Source organism: Leuciscus leuciscus (genome assembly GCF_965113295.1).
Source record: "Leuciscus leuciscus genome assembly, chromosome: 12".
In the NCBI taxonomy this organism is placed as follows: Eukaryota; Metazoa; Chordata; class Actinopteri; order Cypriniformes; family Leuciscidae; genus Leuciscus; species Leuciscus leuciscus.
In genome coordinates, this window is record NC_138736.1 from 13,541,681 (window position 1) to 13,557,550 (window position 15,870).

Genomic DNA, 15,870 nt, shown 5'->3' on the forward strand with positions numbered 1-15,870 from the left:
AACTCACAGACAGTAAAATGCTTACTGAATTTTAAGATAAAAATACAAAGGATACAAGTTGTCAAACCAAATGCATATGCTTAAAATATAAACAACAATGTTTTTTATGCTCAGGCGCTTGCACGTTGTAGTAGTAAACAAACAAGCGGTCGGCTCTTGAACACAGCCGCCATATTAAGCGTTAAGTCGCCAAGGTCGTGTCTGTTGTCTACGTGGGCTTTTATTTTGAAAATCGTCTTTGGGGTTCGAAATTTCCTGTTTAGTTTTCTGACTTCATTTCAGTCTGCGAATTTTAGCTGTTACAATTTTAGCTGTTTTTAAAACACACGGAGCAAAATAGAAAATATATAGTAGGTATGACCGAACTTAGACACATAAAAACAACAGACTTTTGTAAACGAGTCCAGTTTGAGTGTTTTAGTTTGATGTTTTCGCTATTCCAGTGATGTGGATGAAGCTGGATTGATCACCAGACACCATAAATGTGTTTGTGTTCTGTATTATTGATTTCTTCTCAATAAATCACTGTCAAGTAAGTTCATGTTATTTATCAGATTAGTTTGTAGTGTAGTGAAGAAGTGTGTTAGACAGTCTGTCTGAACAAAAGACGATACACTGTGTTAGCTACTTTAGAACAATGTAATAAACATGCAATAACAATAATCAATTGTGCAGCTGCTTTGTTCTAAATATGAATGAATGACGTTATGAGAATATTCATACATGTTGTTTCTGATGCGGTTTTTTTTTATGTTAAATTAAATATTTAATTGTAGCAACTTAACTTCAGTGTCACAAAAAAATTAAAATAACGTACTGAGTAATATTAATTAACTACATGTACTTACTATATAGTTACGGCTAATGTTTGGTTTAGGGTTAGTGACTTGTAATTATGCATAATTTACTGTTAATACTATAGTTAGAACATGTAGTAACATGTAACTATGTCACCTTAAAATAAAGTGTTACCAAAATAACAGAATTATTCAGAAAGCTTTTTACTGTTTGATGGAAATCCCTTAGTTAATTTATTAGCAGTAACAGGATACCTTGCTAATTCATTTATAAGTGTGGGTATTTGTTTTGTTTGTATTTATATATAATACTGCATAAAGTAAATGTGTGTGTGTGTGTGTGTGTTTTCCCTTTAGCTTCCTGTAGAAAAACATGAATGTGGATGTAGTGAGTTTCCGTTTGCCCGGGCATGGAGACAACACCCTGAGTAACATGAACTCCCTGCGGGCACAGCAGCACTTCTGTGACGTCACCATCGTGGCGGGAGGCAGGCGCATGTTCAGGGGTCATAAGGTCGTGCTGGCTGCTTGCTCTGCATTTCTCAGGGACCAGTTTCTCCTGAACCCCTCATCAGAGCTACAGGTGAACAGCTTCTCATACGATCAGAATGACTAAGTTAGAGGTTCATCAGAAGCAAACCATTTGAACTTTCTTCTGTATCATCAGTGTTGCTTTGGTCCATTTGACTTTTTATGTAGTGGATCTAATAAATTTGTGTGCTACCAGTTAGTGTACAGTTATTTTGATGCCATTCTTTCCATCCACCCGTCCAAGGACACTTCTCATTTCTGAATATAAAATGTCCTTTACTCATTAAACCTGTTTCACTACCTTTTCGTTTTGATTTAGGTGTAATAGCTGTTTCATTGATAGACTGGGTAAAATGTATTTTTTGATTTGGCAAAATTTTGGTAAAAACAAGTTTTTGTGCTATCAAAACACTACTGCATCAAAACACAGCAAAATTGGCTTAATCAGTGGCATGACATGAAACATGTTTGAAATCAATCTATATTTGGCATCAATCTCATTTCTGTTTGGCATTGCTTGTGATGCAGAATTTACACACCTTTAAAGTTGGCATGAAATGAAAATTCACCCTATCTATTTTCTAAATGCACTCGATTTTCCAAGGAAACAACAGACTTCTTACTGGTGATGTATGCCGAAATATTTCAAGCATTTAGTCCAATTAAACCCATCCCTTTCTTACAATCATCTGCAAGCTCAGATTTAGATCTGCCTCCATTCATACAACAAACAATAAATAGAAGCAGGTCCCTGCCTTAAAAAATTGTTTCATTCCATTCGGATGTATATGGATCACTATATGGAAGAAAAGATCTGTCGCTACGCTTCTTTGCAATTCTGTCAACTAATGCTCTCTCTATTCAGCAGGTGTCGATGTTGCACAGCTCAACGGTAGTATGTGAACTCCTCCAGTCCTGTTACACAGGGATGCTGCAGTTCAGTGCCAGAGAAATTGTGAACTACCTGACCGCAGCCAGCTACCTGCAGATGGAGCATGTGGTGGAGAAATGCAGAGGAGCCCTGAGCCAGTACATGCAGCCCCGGAGTCGCAGCCCAGTTGTGAGTATTCCAAACTCAAACACTATTACAGACCTTGTTTCTTCTTAATTAAATAGTTCATCCAGAAATAAAAATCCTGTCTTGGAGACATTTACATAGAAGACACTTTTATGCAAAGCAACTTACAATAGAGGAACGTAAGCAATTAGTCACAGAACCAACAATATTTAAAGGATACGATCCCAGGTTTATTAGCAAGCTAGATTGGGAAACAAGATAGAGAAGGGGAGAAATGCAGAGAAGATAATAAAACTAAGATAAACATTTTGTGTGTGTGTAAGGCCCTGTTTAGACCTGGTAGTAAGAAGCGTTTTCATCAATCCGATCACAAGTGGATGACGCTAAATACAGGTGTAAAGGGGTCTAAAAAGTTTTGATCTTGTTTACTTTCGACCACTTCCAGTGGTAGTCGAAAATGCATTCGACCGGATTGCTATCGTGGTGTAGACAGTGATTGTGTCGTATGTGTTCCACAAAAGACTTTTGTGCCTACTTTCTGCCTACTGACCTAACCCATTATGAGAAGCGCGCTAGCCAAACAGGATTTAAACTTAGTCGGCTGAAGTTTGGTTTGAAGACGGAAAACGTACCAAGCACAATGGTCTTTCACCATTCTTTTTTTTTTTTTTTTGTGCAAGGGGTGAAATTACAGTGAGAACAGTGTATGTATATACAGTGAAACAGTGAAACATCAAATTGGATCTCAACGGAGCAACAGTTGAATTGTTTGAATTTCTGAATAGAGATGTATGTTTGTGTGCTCTATATAGCTAATGACATTAGCATTAATAATATTATCAACATAACAACATAACAACAACAACAACAAAAAAAATAAAAAAAATAAATAAAAAAGCCATTCCTGATTTCTAACACGCATTCGCAGGGGTCTTGCGGCTTTCAGAGCAGAAACAGGTCCGTATGCTCCGTATGCTCCCCTCGAACAAATCAGGACAGAAGTGGTTGAAAGTGGACAAAATAGAAGGATTTGACCTGTTTTACACCAGGTGTAAACGGGAATGCATCTCCCTCGTCCACTTGTGATCTGATCGACCAAACCACATCTTAATGGTTAAATGCTTGTAGAAGAGGTGTCTTCAGCTGTTTCTTGAAAGTTGTGGTGTTCTCAGTGCCTCGGGTGGAGGTTTGCAGCTCATTCCACCAGAGAGGATCAGAGAGAGTGAAGGTTTTTGAGAGTGACTTTGTGCCTTGTTGTCAGAAAACAAGAAGGCGCCACTCATTCAGTGACCGTAGCTGGCGGGTGGGAGCAAGAGTGAATTAAGGTAGGAAGGTGTTGTTCCAGTGGCAGTCCTGAAAGTCAGCACCAAAACCTTAAATTTGATTCTGGCCACAACTGGGAGTCAGTGCAGTGAGATCAGGAGGGGTATGACGTGGGTCCTCTTTGGATGATTGATGACCAGACATTTTGTCACATTCCAGATCATCTGCTGAGGCACTCTAAGCTCTAACTGACACAATGCTTCTCAAAATCTCTGCAAAAGACCAGAGACTGTCATGCTATAAAAAGGACTAGTAAAAGGGGTTCATACGAATAGAGATTTGTTATCCAAGTCTTAGTTTTGTGTAAGAAACTAAGAAAGTTTTATGAAATTTAAGATGTTAGTATTTGACAATAGTGGCTTTCAAACCTGGTAGTTATAGGAACTCAGTTTTAGGAACTAGCCACCAGGGCAGTCCTCCAATGACTAAATGTTCCCCTAGGTCCATTTTCCTGGTTGCATTCGCACCGGCAGTAGGAAGTGGAACTGTGAAGTGCCGTAAGCTGGCCGACAGTGACGTCATTTAAGTGTGGCGTTCAAGGTCAACAACTGGAGAATGGAGGACACCGTGATCTGAGCTGGGATTTTGTTGTGTGCTGTGGGCTTTGTGATATCGGAGATGGAATGTAGATGTATAAGTTATGTGATTGAAAAGGAAAAAGGAGGGCTAACAGACTAAATATCCTTCGACAACCAACAGTGCCACATTTCTTTGAGAAAAAAACACAATGCCGCAAACAAAAGCGTCAGGTAAATGCTATCTATCGCTGTTTTCTATGTTCGTGGAGTAAGTATATGTTGTAAACTGTGTGTTTACACAGCTTTTTAAAAAATGGCGTGTGCCGGTGTTTCGCATGGCATGTGTTCGGCCAACATCACTGTTAGTTGCTATCGTGCTGGGTAGGAGCTAAAAAATCGTTACCAGTCCCTGCTCTGCAAACACCCCAAAAAGCTGGTCCTTCCGCCAATATTATAGGAACTATAATACTCATCCAAAAGCCTCAACTGCTCAACTGCAAAAGCTTCAACTACTGTCTGCAGTAGTTCTTGTATGGTTTCAGAAAACTGAAACCATACAACTGAATAAATACATCAAACAATAAAACTGAAATGACCACTTTTATACTTTTTGTTTTTGTTGGAGCTTGACAGCCCGTGGTGATTGTTTGATTCAATAAAAAAAAGCAATTGCTAAAGATGTTTGGAATGACATGAGGGTCGACATGAGAGTAAATGATAACAGAATTGGACTGACACGAGGGTCGACATGAGTAAATGATAACAGAATTGGAATGACAAGAGGGTCGACATGAGAGTAAATGATAACAATTTTTATTTTTGGCTGAACTATCTATATAAAAACTTATTGTAATGCAAAAACACAGTGCAACATTGCAATTCTTTCTCACTCCCTCCCTCCATTTCCACTTTGTTCTTGTTCATTCATTGTCTGTCACTCTTACGATCTATTTAGACTGTGAAATCAGAAGACCCTCAGTCTATGCCAGTGATTGTCAGTGGAAGTACACATTCACTGGGATCTATTTCATCTCCTTCTGATACTGCATCGCTGCATCCGCACAGTTCAGGAAAGGAGCTCCAGGCTGCTGATGCTGAACTCTCCAACATCCCTCTCAAAGATGACAGTGATTTGACCATACACCATGTAAATATCTGTTGGATTTGATTCAGAAGCTAATAGATTAAATCAAATGCATGCGTTTGCATTTTAGGATTTTAAGATGTAGATTTGATGTCGTCTTAATAAGGCAAATACAGAGGGACTGTTCACACTGACAGCCCTATTACTAGAATTTGTCAAGTATTGATACTGGTGGTTGTATTAGTCGTCCCTGTTGATGGATAGTCGAATATGAAACATGTTTCCATGATTTTGTCCCTGAAAAATGCCATGCAGTGATTTCCGTTAACATTTTTGAGCAAAAAATAGTTTTTTTTGGAATTCTTCAGAATTTTTAATTAATAGCAAAAAAGGAGCAAGATCTGGTTGAGTTGCGAACACGCTCGAAGCGGTTAACTAATCACAACACACTAGTCCAGCCAACCAATCAGAGCCCATTGTTCTTTTCTTATGGAGGGGCTTCATAGAGATGGGAACTAAACATAGCGTTACTGATAGACTTGGAAGAGAGGTACTTTAATAACGTAAAATATGTGAAAAATTATGTTTTTTGAACATTTATGCATAAAAACTAGTGGACATTCTTGTAGACCCCAAAAAACAAAACCAAGACTTTAAGGGCATAATATGTCCCCTTTAAATAGAGACACTATTAAAACCACATCTTGCTAGAGTTTTGAGAAAAGAAAGGATCTGACATTTGGATAATGGCCTTCTGGAAAACTTAATGGCTAAATAAAAAACACATTAAAATTATTGCAATGTTCCTTAATTTTTCATCGGCAGAAAAATCATGACAAATTGTGTATGTTCACAATAAAGCCCAGCCATATGTGGTAGACACATAACTGCTCAGTTTCATATATTTGCATAAAGACCCACTACAACAGATATGTCACATCAAATTGCTAAAATGAATTACTTTTGGTTGCTACATTGCTGCATATTGCTGTCAGTTTGAACTTCCCTAATCAAGATCAGCTCTTATTTTGGCAGCTTGCTCAAAGTTTATGTTTATGCAACTAATTTATGTTTTCACCATGACAGATTAGAGGATCAGATGGATCTGTCCACTTCGAGGGAGAGGACGGGCATGAAAGTGACATCTTTCAGGTGCACATCAATGATGAACATCAAGACCCAGAGAAGTCCCCCGGTGCTGGGGACGAAGACAGAGAAGCTGTTGTTGTATTAGACGACCACTGTCAGCTGGACACAGGCATAGATGAGCCCAGTATGGAGGGGCGAGCCAAAGGTAACGGCCTCCGAGGGCCGGGCCGCGTGTGGAAACGGCGCAACGGAGAGCACAGGGGAGGCAGAGGAAGAGGCTTTAAACACAGAAAGCGGTACACCTTCAAGGACCGCAAGCTCTTGGGTAACTATCAGGAAGCTTGGCGCTTTCCAACCCCAGATGAGATTATGGGTAGTTTTGGAGCGGACTTTGGGACCAATTACTTGTCCAATCAACATCTTGCCGACGGTACCCTCCGCGTTGACTACAGGGCTGGAGAGGGACAAGGAGAAGAGATCGGTTCCGATGGAGCTCCTGCACACTTCGGTGTGGAAGCTTCCAGCGGGGAAGAAGCAATGGGAGTCGGGGCGCCTTCAAATGAGCGTGGAGCTGCTGACGAGTCCGTGGCAGTGGTGGGATCCACGTCTTGCGTAACAGGACCAGTAGTGTGTGAGCATTGCGGATTAGCGTTTTCCTCAACACAGGATTTAGCCATGCATTCCCTGTCGTCACACAGGCTATATGTGTGTCCATGCTGTGGGAAGCACTTCAGCCACTCCAGTAACCTCAACCGCCACATGATCGTCCACCGCGGCTCTTCAAAGCTCCACTGCTGCCCCCTGTGCCACAAGACCTTCACTCAGAAGTCAACACTGTGCGACCACATGAACCTGCACAGCGGGGAGCGCCCGCACGTGTGCGCATACTGCCACGTCAGCTTTGCCCACAAGCCTGCTCTACGCCGCCACCTGAAGGAGCAACACGGAAGGACCACAGCCCAAAACTACCTGGAGATGCAGCGAAACAATGAGGGCAGTGTTGGGGGAGGAGTTTAGATCACATTTTATCATCGGTAGTGTGGGTTGTTACAATGAAATCAAAATTAACCTTGTTTTTTTTCTTAATACACGTTTGTAGGCTTATTGTGCATAATTTATCAGTGCACATTAGAAAAGAAATGTTTGTCTTCGTAATCAGTATATAATAACTTTATGGTTGCTTCAAAATGATTTTGAATTGTCTTTGTGCAGGCCAAACACTGCCAAAGCATTTGCTCTTTAGCCTGGAGAAACTGAATGATAGTGCCCTTGTTAAGACCAATTGACACTGCACCAACATACACTGACCAAGGGCAACAGACACTTCTCTGGGTTTTGCCGTTGTTGGCATTGGTCGGCACTTGTTTTCGCATGTTCAATTGGCATTTGTCGGGTAGCAGAATGTCTGAGAAGGGACGTACTGTCATCTGGGGATTGCTTGTGTTGGTCGCCGTCTGTCAGTGCAGTGTGAATTGGCCTTTATATTCACTTATAGGGACAGTTTACCCAAAAATGAAATTCTACAATTTCCTTATGTCAGGCGTCTCCAAACTTATTTCATTTGAGAGCTATTTTTTTTAAATTTAAGTGGCTGAGAGCTACTCATGTTATTCAATACTTAAATCTCTTAATGAATGTATCATAACTCTCAAATTAACAATAATCCATGAAAATAGTGTTTTTTTTCTTCCTTTTCTTAGCTTGAACGCTGTCTTTACTCATCCTGATGCAAACAAGCCTTGTAGCCATATGAGCGTGATGATGCTGATTGAAGGTTTTTTTCCTTTTGTTGGTTTTTATTCTTTTATATTGTAATTGCATCTGCATGTTCATAAATAAATAAATAATCTCACGGCCGATATGTCAAATACTTTGTCAAAATACTTCATATGCATTGGAGGGGTAGGGACACTATTAGCTCAGTCTGATTGGATGAAAAGGACTACGTCTTGGCGAGCTACCTTAAAGGGATAGTTCACCCAAAAATGAAAATTCTGTCATAATTTACTCATCCTCAAGTTGTAACCAAACAGTTGATGGGCCCCATTGACTTCCATAGTATGGAGAAAAAAAATACTATGAAAGTCAACGGGACCCTTCAACTGTTTGGCTACCCAATTTTTTCTTTTGTGTTCAGCAGAAGAAATAAATTCATACAGGTTTGGAAAAACTTGAGGGTGAGTAAATAATGACAGAATTTTCATTTTTTGGGTGAACTATCCCTTTAAATCAGGCCATGAGTGACATGTTGGAGACCCCTATGCTTTTTCTAAACTTCAATGACTTTTTTCTGTTAAGCATAGAAGATATTTTGAAAAGTGTGCTGGTGTTTTTTTATTTGTCCAAACATTTAAAATCAACGAGGTCCAATATTGTTTGAACCTCAACACTCTTTGTCTTTTGTAATTTTGACAGAATTTCCATTTTTGGGTGAACTATCTGTTTATACCACATAAGAGCACAAATACTATGGTTTTCTGTTTCTCTTTATAGGTTAAAGGTAATTTACTACAAGTGAGCAGACAAAAATGGACACCAAGGGAAGGTCTAGCATATCTATTGCTTGTAAGAGTGATAAACATGTTTAATACAAACATAATGTTCATGAATTAGTACTGTGCGTGATAAGGAAAGTAAGAAAACGTGTTTGTTATTTTTGCTGTAGTGCAATTTTAGTGTCTGTATGTCGCCAATTCCATGAAAGCCTTATTAAAAAGCTTTTGTTCCAACAGTTTTTTTCTTGCTGTGAATTAATTTTACATTGCCGGTCACCTTAAAGGCGAAGTGTGTAATTTCATTATTTACTGCCCCTCATTACATTACAAACATATATGACTTACATCTGAATACAAAAACCAAACAGTCACCAATGGTCACCATTGACTTACATTGAATGGAAAAAAAAAAACACAAGATATTTCTCAAAATACCTTATGTGCCACAGAATAAAATTAGTCATACAGGTTTGGAATGACATGAGGGTCCTCTTTCAGCTGCTTCAACACCAACCCTGCCATGTGTTTATCCAAATAATCTACTGTTTAGGCTCTCTCTAAGATTCAAATATGCTTCTCTACCATTTCTGGGATACTGTCCCCCTCCATATTGAATGATATCCGGTCATTCCTCACTCACACACAAAAAAAAAAAACTTGTAACACCATTCACATAGCTGCATAACGCTGACAATCTCACCATATCTTGTCACAATTGAGATCATCTCAAACATTGCCGTAAACAGGATGAGAGAGATGAAACAACCTATTGCTATTCCCTTTTTCAGTTCCTTCCAACTAGTTGTGAAATGCTAAACAGGGTTTATATAACAGTGCATGCCTCTGTATTTGTATTGTTTCCCTTTAGGCAAAACCAGAGCACTGCAATGTCTGAACCAGAGCTCATTTCATCAATAGGAGCTTGTTCCACACACCAGAGGACTGCAGTAAACCGGTTATTATTCATATACACAACTATCCATACAAAGCACAGATTCGCTTGATGTCACCTGAAAAAACTGAAAAGAAGCTTATAGTTTCTGCCTGTTAAACTGTTTCACTGAGGTAATGATTTGTTAGTTTGTCCAGATTGTAAAGTGTCGCCCCACACGTAGATGGTTTGATTGATTTATTGAACAACAACAACATAAACCATAACTGAGCTAAATGTCCAGAGACACTGAGCAGTAAACACGTTCAAACATCATAATAATTACTTAAGAAAATTACAGAAAAGTAAGAAGTAAAACTAAATGTCTACTTTAAGTAGACAATCTGATGCTGGACCTCTTTAGAAATTTAGCATGTGCTAAACAACTGTTTTCAAAGGAAATCTTCGCTGTAGACGACCTGGCTCCGTTTGTCTCTGTACGAGCCCTTGGCACTGTTCTGCACAGCTGTGAAGGATGGAGATAGAAAAGGAGAAATTGGTTAGTCAAGTGTGCAACACTCAGTCTCCTTGACAGTTTTTTCCTGTGAAATGTCCTTATTTACCAAGAGAGGCCCAGACAGATTTCCCTGTGGCGGCATCAAGCATGGGCTGCTTCCTGGCAATGCTGACTTTGATGTTGACGTCACCCACAGTAGTGCCATTCAGCTGAGAGGCAGAAAGAGTGGAAAAAGGGTTTCTTTCAGTGAATAAATAAAGATGTGTTAAATCCTAACGCCTTTAAGGGGTCATATCACAGAAAACAGGATTTTCCTTGTGCATTTGTAATACAGGAGTGTTGATGTACAATGTAGACAATCTTGAATATACACAATACAAAGCTCCACAGTCCACACCAGACTATTTATGGATGCTAAGCTGCAAAACTTGACCATTAGAGCTTGCATGACTGTCCATAAAAGTAGTAGGTGAGTGCTCACAAGTAGTATCACTTGTGTGGTCGGCTTTGAATGTACCAGAACTATTTAAATTCATTTTCGGTAATTGAAATAAAGCTGAAATAGAAGTTGACATACTAAAATGATTAAAACTGAAATAAAACAAATTAAAGCTAAATAGAAATATAAAAAAACTCTTAAAATATAAGGACACAATTTGGATAGACAAAATCTTTTTCTGCTATGGCCTTGTATCCGCCAAATATAGAATCAAGTATGGATTGCCAAAACATGTTTGGATTACTACTAGTCCTTACTGACCACATGCGAAGTGAACGACTAAATGTGAAGTGATTAGCTTGTCATAACTGAGGTTATTTACATATGGAAGTCTTAAGAAACAACAGCAGCAAAAACATGTTGAATTTGAGGTCAGAGAAGATGCATTGTAAATATAAAAATATGATGCTACAATAGTGTAGGAAGTGGCCCCATAAAGAGAATATACCACTGACCTCTGCCACAGCCTGGTCTGCTGATTCCATCTTCTCAAAGGTCACAAAGGCACAACTGGTAAGAAAAAATATATTTTGTTTTCCCAGACATGTTTTAGACACAATTTTTTTTTTTAAAGAAATTATACTTTTGGCTAGGATACAATAAATTGATCAAAAGTGACAGTAAAGACGTTTATGAGGATACAAAAGGTTTCCTTTTCCAAAAAATGCCGTTTTGAACTTTCTATTTGTCACAAAAATCCTGAAAAAAATGTATCACTGTTTCCACCAAAATAATTAATATCAAAATTGATAATAATAAAAAAAAAATCTTGAGCGGCAAATAAGCATATTTGAATAATTTCTGAAGAATAATTTGACTGAAGACAGTAATGATGCTGAAAATTCAGCTTTGCCATCACAGAAATAAATTACATTTGACTATTTATTCAAATAGAAAACAGTTATTTTATATTGTAATAATATTTTACAATATTACTTTTTTTACTGTATTTTTAAATGCAGCCTTATAGCCTTATATTAAAAAAAAATCTTACTGACCCCAAACTTTTGAATGGTAGTGTTCTTGTATATCCCTGGAAATCTACCATTACAATAGATAAGACTTATAATTAAAACTTTCCTAGTGACGTCTAAAATTACAAAATATACTAGATCCCGGCTCAATTTATTCCTGTTTCAACCAAATCAATCCTATAAGCTTTTCTATAGACAATCAAGTGAGTAGGTTCCTCCCTTTCCAAATGTCCAAAAGGATCAGAAAACAATCGTACTTGCGTGGTGAGTCCATTGAAAGGTCGATGATGTTGCCATGCTGAGCAAAGGCTGAGCGCAAACTGTCTTCCATTAAACCTGTGCCATATACATACACTGTGTTTCCTTTGCGCACCCCTCTGCGCTCTGGATATGAGTCTGACCCTGAACAACATTACAGAAGATAATTAGACTTCCAGATTTTCAACAGAACAAAGCTTATTATCATTTAGTATTATAAAACGCATATCCATGAAATATAAATAAACATTGCAATACAACAATATGAATCATTTTAAATTAAATCAACTTATTGTTTCACAGATTCACTTACGTCTGTAGGGTCCGTCACGCTCTCGGTCTCGTTCTCTGTCTCGTTCTCTGTCCCTGTCACGTTCTTTGTCCCTGTCTCTGTCCCTTTCTCTATCCCGGCTCCTGTCTCGTTCACTATCCCGTTCTCTCTCCCGGGGTCTTTCACGGTCCCTCTCTCTGTCCCGCTCTCTGTCTCTGTCTCGATCTTTCTCCCAGTCTACCTCTCTTTCCCGATCCCGCTCAGGATCTCGAATCAACATCCCTCCCTCATCATCACGAGATCGATCTCCAGGAACAAAACTGTGGGACAGAAAAAAAACAGTCTAATATTCGACTGCAATACTGTTTTTCTATGACGGTTTATATTATTATATTACAGTCTCACCTCTCATACAGGGATTTCCTGTGGGCTCGTTTAGCAGACTACAGCGAGAAGAAACAACATTATGTAAAGTCAAGTTTACTGACACATCCACCGGCCCAAAAAAAAGTCACTGTCTATGATTGGATCATTACTGCAGTGATTATTATATTTGAAGCATGTTATATGTTTGGTAACAGTTCTTCTAACCCTAACTGATGGAGTGTGTAGCTTTTCATTTCTTAAACAATGTATGGCCATATTCCAGGAAGACAATGTCAAGATTCATCAGGCTCAAATTGTGAAAGAATGGTTGGGAGGGAGCTTGAAGAATAATTTTCACACATGAATTGGCACCTCTGAGTCCAGACCTTAAAGGGATAGTTCACTTTGAAATAAAATTTTGGTATGTTTTAGCTTACCTCAAGGGCATCCAAGATGTAGGTGTCTTTTTTTCCGCAGTAGTTTCAATTTTTATATTTTTAGGTCAAACCGTTCTTGTCTGTCAGTCATATAATGCAGGTCTGTGGTCACCACCTGAAAGAGCATGCACAGAGTCCAAATTAAACAATTCCCCATCGTAAGTACACATTGATGGCCTAAGACACGAAACGAGCGGTTTGTGTGAGAAAACGAACAGTATTTATATCATTTTTACCTCTTGAACACAGCCACGTCCAAGTGATCTGAGAGCGCGGGCGGGTATAGATATATACACACTAGATGTCGCCTTGTCTACGGCAGTTCATTGGAACGAATGTCTTTAAGGCGACATCTAGTGTATATATCTATGCACCAGTCTGCGTACACGTCAGATCAGATCACTTCGACATGGCTGTGTTCAAGAGGTAAAAACGATATAAATACTGTTCGTTTTCTCACACAAACCGCTCGTTTCGTGTCTTAGGCCATCAATGTGTACTTACGATGGGGAATTGTTTAATTTGGACGATGGGGAATTGTTTTAATTTGGACTCTGTGCATGCTCTTTGAGACAGTGACCATCGACCTCATTATATGACTGACAGACAAGAACAGTTTGACCTAAAAATATCAAAATTGAAACTACTGTGGAAAAAAAGACACCTACATCTTGGATGCCCTTGAGGTAAGCTAAAACATACCAAAAATTAATTTCAAAGTGAACTATCCCTTTAAGCATGTATGGGTTAGAAAAATGGGTATTTTTAACATGAAATGTTGCGCATTGCACCTTTAAATTCATTGAAAGTCGTGCTGGAGGAGACTTTACAGAGTGCACTGTCTGTCAATACAAGATCTTGTGGAAGTAACATCACAACATTTATTTCCATCAATTAGAGTTAGAACAACTGTTGCCACCACTTTATAAAAGCTGTAAGCCACATAAGGAAGTGCGTTACAGTCATTTTACCACAGTTAAAGGGGCTCTGCTTGATGCTGTGGCTAATAAATAACTGAAATGTACAGCCGTGAGTAGATCATTTCTACAGTGTAAAACAACATTACATCAGGAGGCTCTTCATCTGTAGAGACGCTCCTTTGAAATGGCAGGAATGCTGGGGCAGGACCTTTCTCTGGATCCTGGGAAACAAAGAAACTCCGTAAATAGCTATGTATAACAAATAGAAAAATCATGATATCAATGAGGTAAAGAAAAGAAAGTCTCTTACTTTAAGTTTACCCTCAAGTGTTCTGGAGCGCTTGAAGCCTGAGTTCTTGTTCTCTGATTTGATGGCACTGATGGCTCCAGACTTGATCAGCATTTTCGCTTGCTCTGTTGCTGTCGCTGTGTCCACCACTGGCTGATCTGACAAAGCTTAACAGAGACAGCAAGAGAGAGATCATTTGTAGAGCACAGATTTCATCTGGAAGTTTCAGAGATCCACAGATTTACTTACTGCGCTTCAGTCCTGTCTGACTCGTCTGATTGGTGGAGCTCTGTTTCTTCAGAGCCATTAGGGCCTTTTTCTACATATAGTGAAATGAAGGCAGACAATACAACATGTAAAATGGATAGTTTATATATCACATATATGCATATATGAGTATTTTATGGATGCCGATTTCCGCCATGTAAGAAAAATAATCATGCTTTGGTAAAAGTCATAATTATAACATAAGTAATAAAAAATGGTGACATCCTAAGTCATAACTATGAGTCATAGTTATGACTTTTTATGTGATAATTTTGACTATGTCATAATTATGAATTAGTATGCCATAACTATGATTTACCGACACATGTTTTTTGTTTTTTTCTTATATGGTGAAATTGGACTTAAATAGTATTTTGTCTTGCTCATTATTATATGAGCCATTTTGGCTTTATTTTTCTTAAATAAAAAAATCACAAAGTGTAATATGTCATGTGTTGCTCTTCATCTGAGGTTGTATTTAACTAATTTAAATACCAGACTTTTTTTTTTTTATATATGCCCTGATACGTAAAACCATAGAATTCAAAAGGGTGTACTTTCTTTTTCACGTGACTACACAGAGTACGTCAACATTTGAAGTGGATCAAAAAAGTTAATTAAAGTTGTCATAAGACAAGAACAAATATTGTTCAAAATCATAACTTTTATGAAAGGTTTTGACCCACTTCAAATGTTGACTACTGTATGAAACAACATTGAATCAACTGACTTGAGCTGAAAAATGACATGTCTGTCTTCTGCAGAGCTGCTTTACAGCTGAAATTGCTTCATGACTGATACATTTTGCAACATTAACACGACAACACTGTTTTTGTTTTTACTGTGAATCTGCTTTGAAACAGAAAACGCTATATAAATAAATGTGGTTTATTTTTAACCAAATTCTTGGTTACCGAAAATTCGTATATTGAAAACAGTAACTATAGTTTTTCACCTTTTTCTTTAATTTGGCATATTTCTTCTGCAATGCTTCCTCCTCTTCTGTCAGTGAGCTTGGAAATATTGCCATTTCGATGGATCTCAAGAGAGAAAAACAACAGTTATATGTTACAACAGATGTCCTTTCCAGTCAATGCATCACCTTAACACGTTATCGATGTTTACGTTACATTGGGCTTTTTACAGTTTTCATTAAAAAAAAAGTAAACTGCATAAAAGACGCTACTTTATATTTAATTACCGTGAATTCGAAGGATGAATTTATAAGAATGAACGTCTGCACAGTATTCCTTATTCGGCGCGCAAATGTGACGTCATCTTCTATCTTTTCCGAGGATCAAAACAAAAAAAATGTCCATAACGATTTTTAATTTTACCCATTTTTA

The 15,870-nt window shown here is 38.3% G+C and overlaps 2 protein-coding genes across 5 annotated transcripts; one reads left to right on the plus strand and one right to left on the minus strand.

Annotated features, from left to right (window-relative positions):
* Positions 1-224: 224 nt before the first annotated feature.
* LOC309511065 (uncharacterized protein) lies at positions 225-9,089 on the plus strand. 4 transcript variants are annotated; one of them, XM_082186100.1, is made up of 6 exons: positions 226-354; positions 444-532; positions 1,155-1,380; positions 2,194-2,388; positions 5,143-5,334; positions 6,358-9,089. In XM_082186100.1, the coding sequence occupies exons 3-6, from the start codon at positions 1,171-1,173 to the stop codon at positions 7,375-7,377; spliced, it is 1,617 nt and encodes a 538-aa protein (XP_082042226.1). In that variant the 5' UTR covers positions 226-354; positions 444-532; positions 1,155-1,170; the 3' UTR covers positions 7,378-9,089. The 4 variants fall into 4 exon arrangements, with proteins under 4 accessions (XP_082042229.1, XP_082042226.1, XP_082042228.1 ...); XM_082186102.1 differs by having other exon boundaries at positions 226-532; positions 2,197-2,388; XM_082186101.1 differs by lacking the exon at positions 444-532 and having other exon boundaries at positions 239-354.
* Positions 9,090-9,969: 880 nt separating this feature from the next.
* Positions 9,970-15,831, minus strand: nelfe (negative elongation factor complex member E). Its single transcript, XM_082186110.1, has 11 exons — positions 15,726-15,831; positions 15,480-15,564; positions 14,507-14,576; positions 14,279-14,424; positions 14,115-14,189; positions 12,651-12,688; positions 12,288-12,565; positions 11,974-12,118; positions 11,198-11,252; positions 10,350-10,452; positions 9,970-10,252 (listed from the first exon to the last, which is right to left on the minus strand). Exons 2-11 carry the CDS (start codon positions 15,552-15,554, stop codon positions 10,179-10,181), a joined length of 1,059 nt encoding a protein of 352 aa, XP_082042236.1. The 5' UTR covers positions 15,555-15,564; positions 15,726-15,831; the 3' UTR covers positions 9,970-10,178.
* Positions 15,832-15,870: the final 39 nt, after the last annotated feature.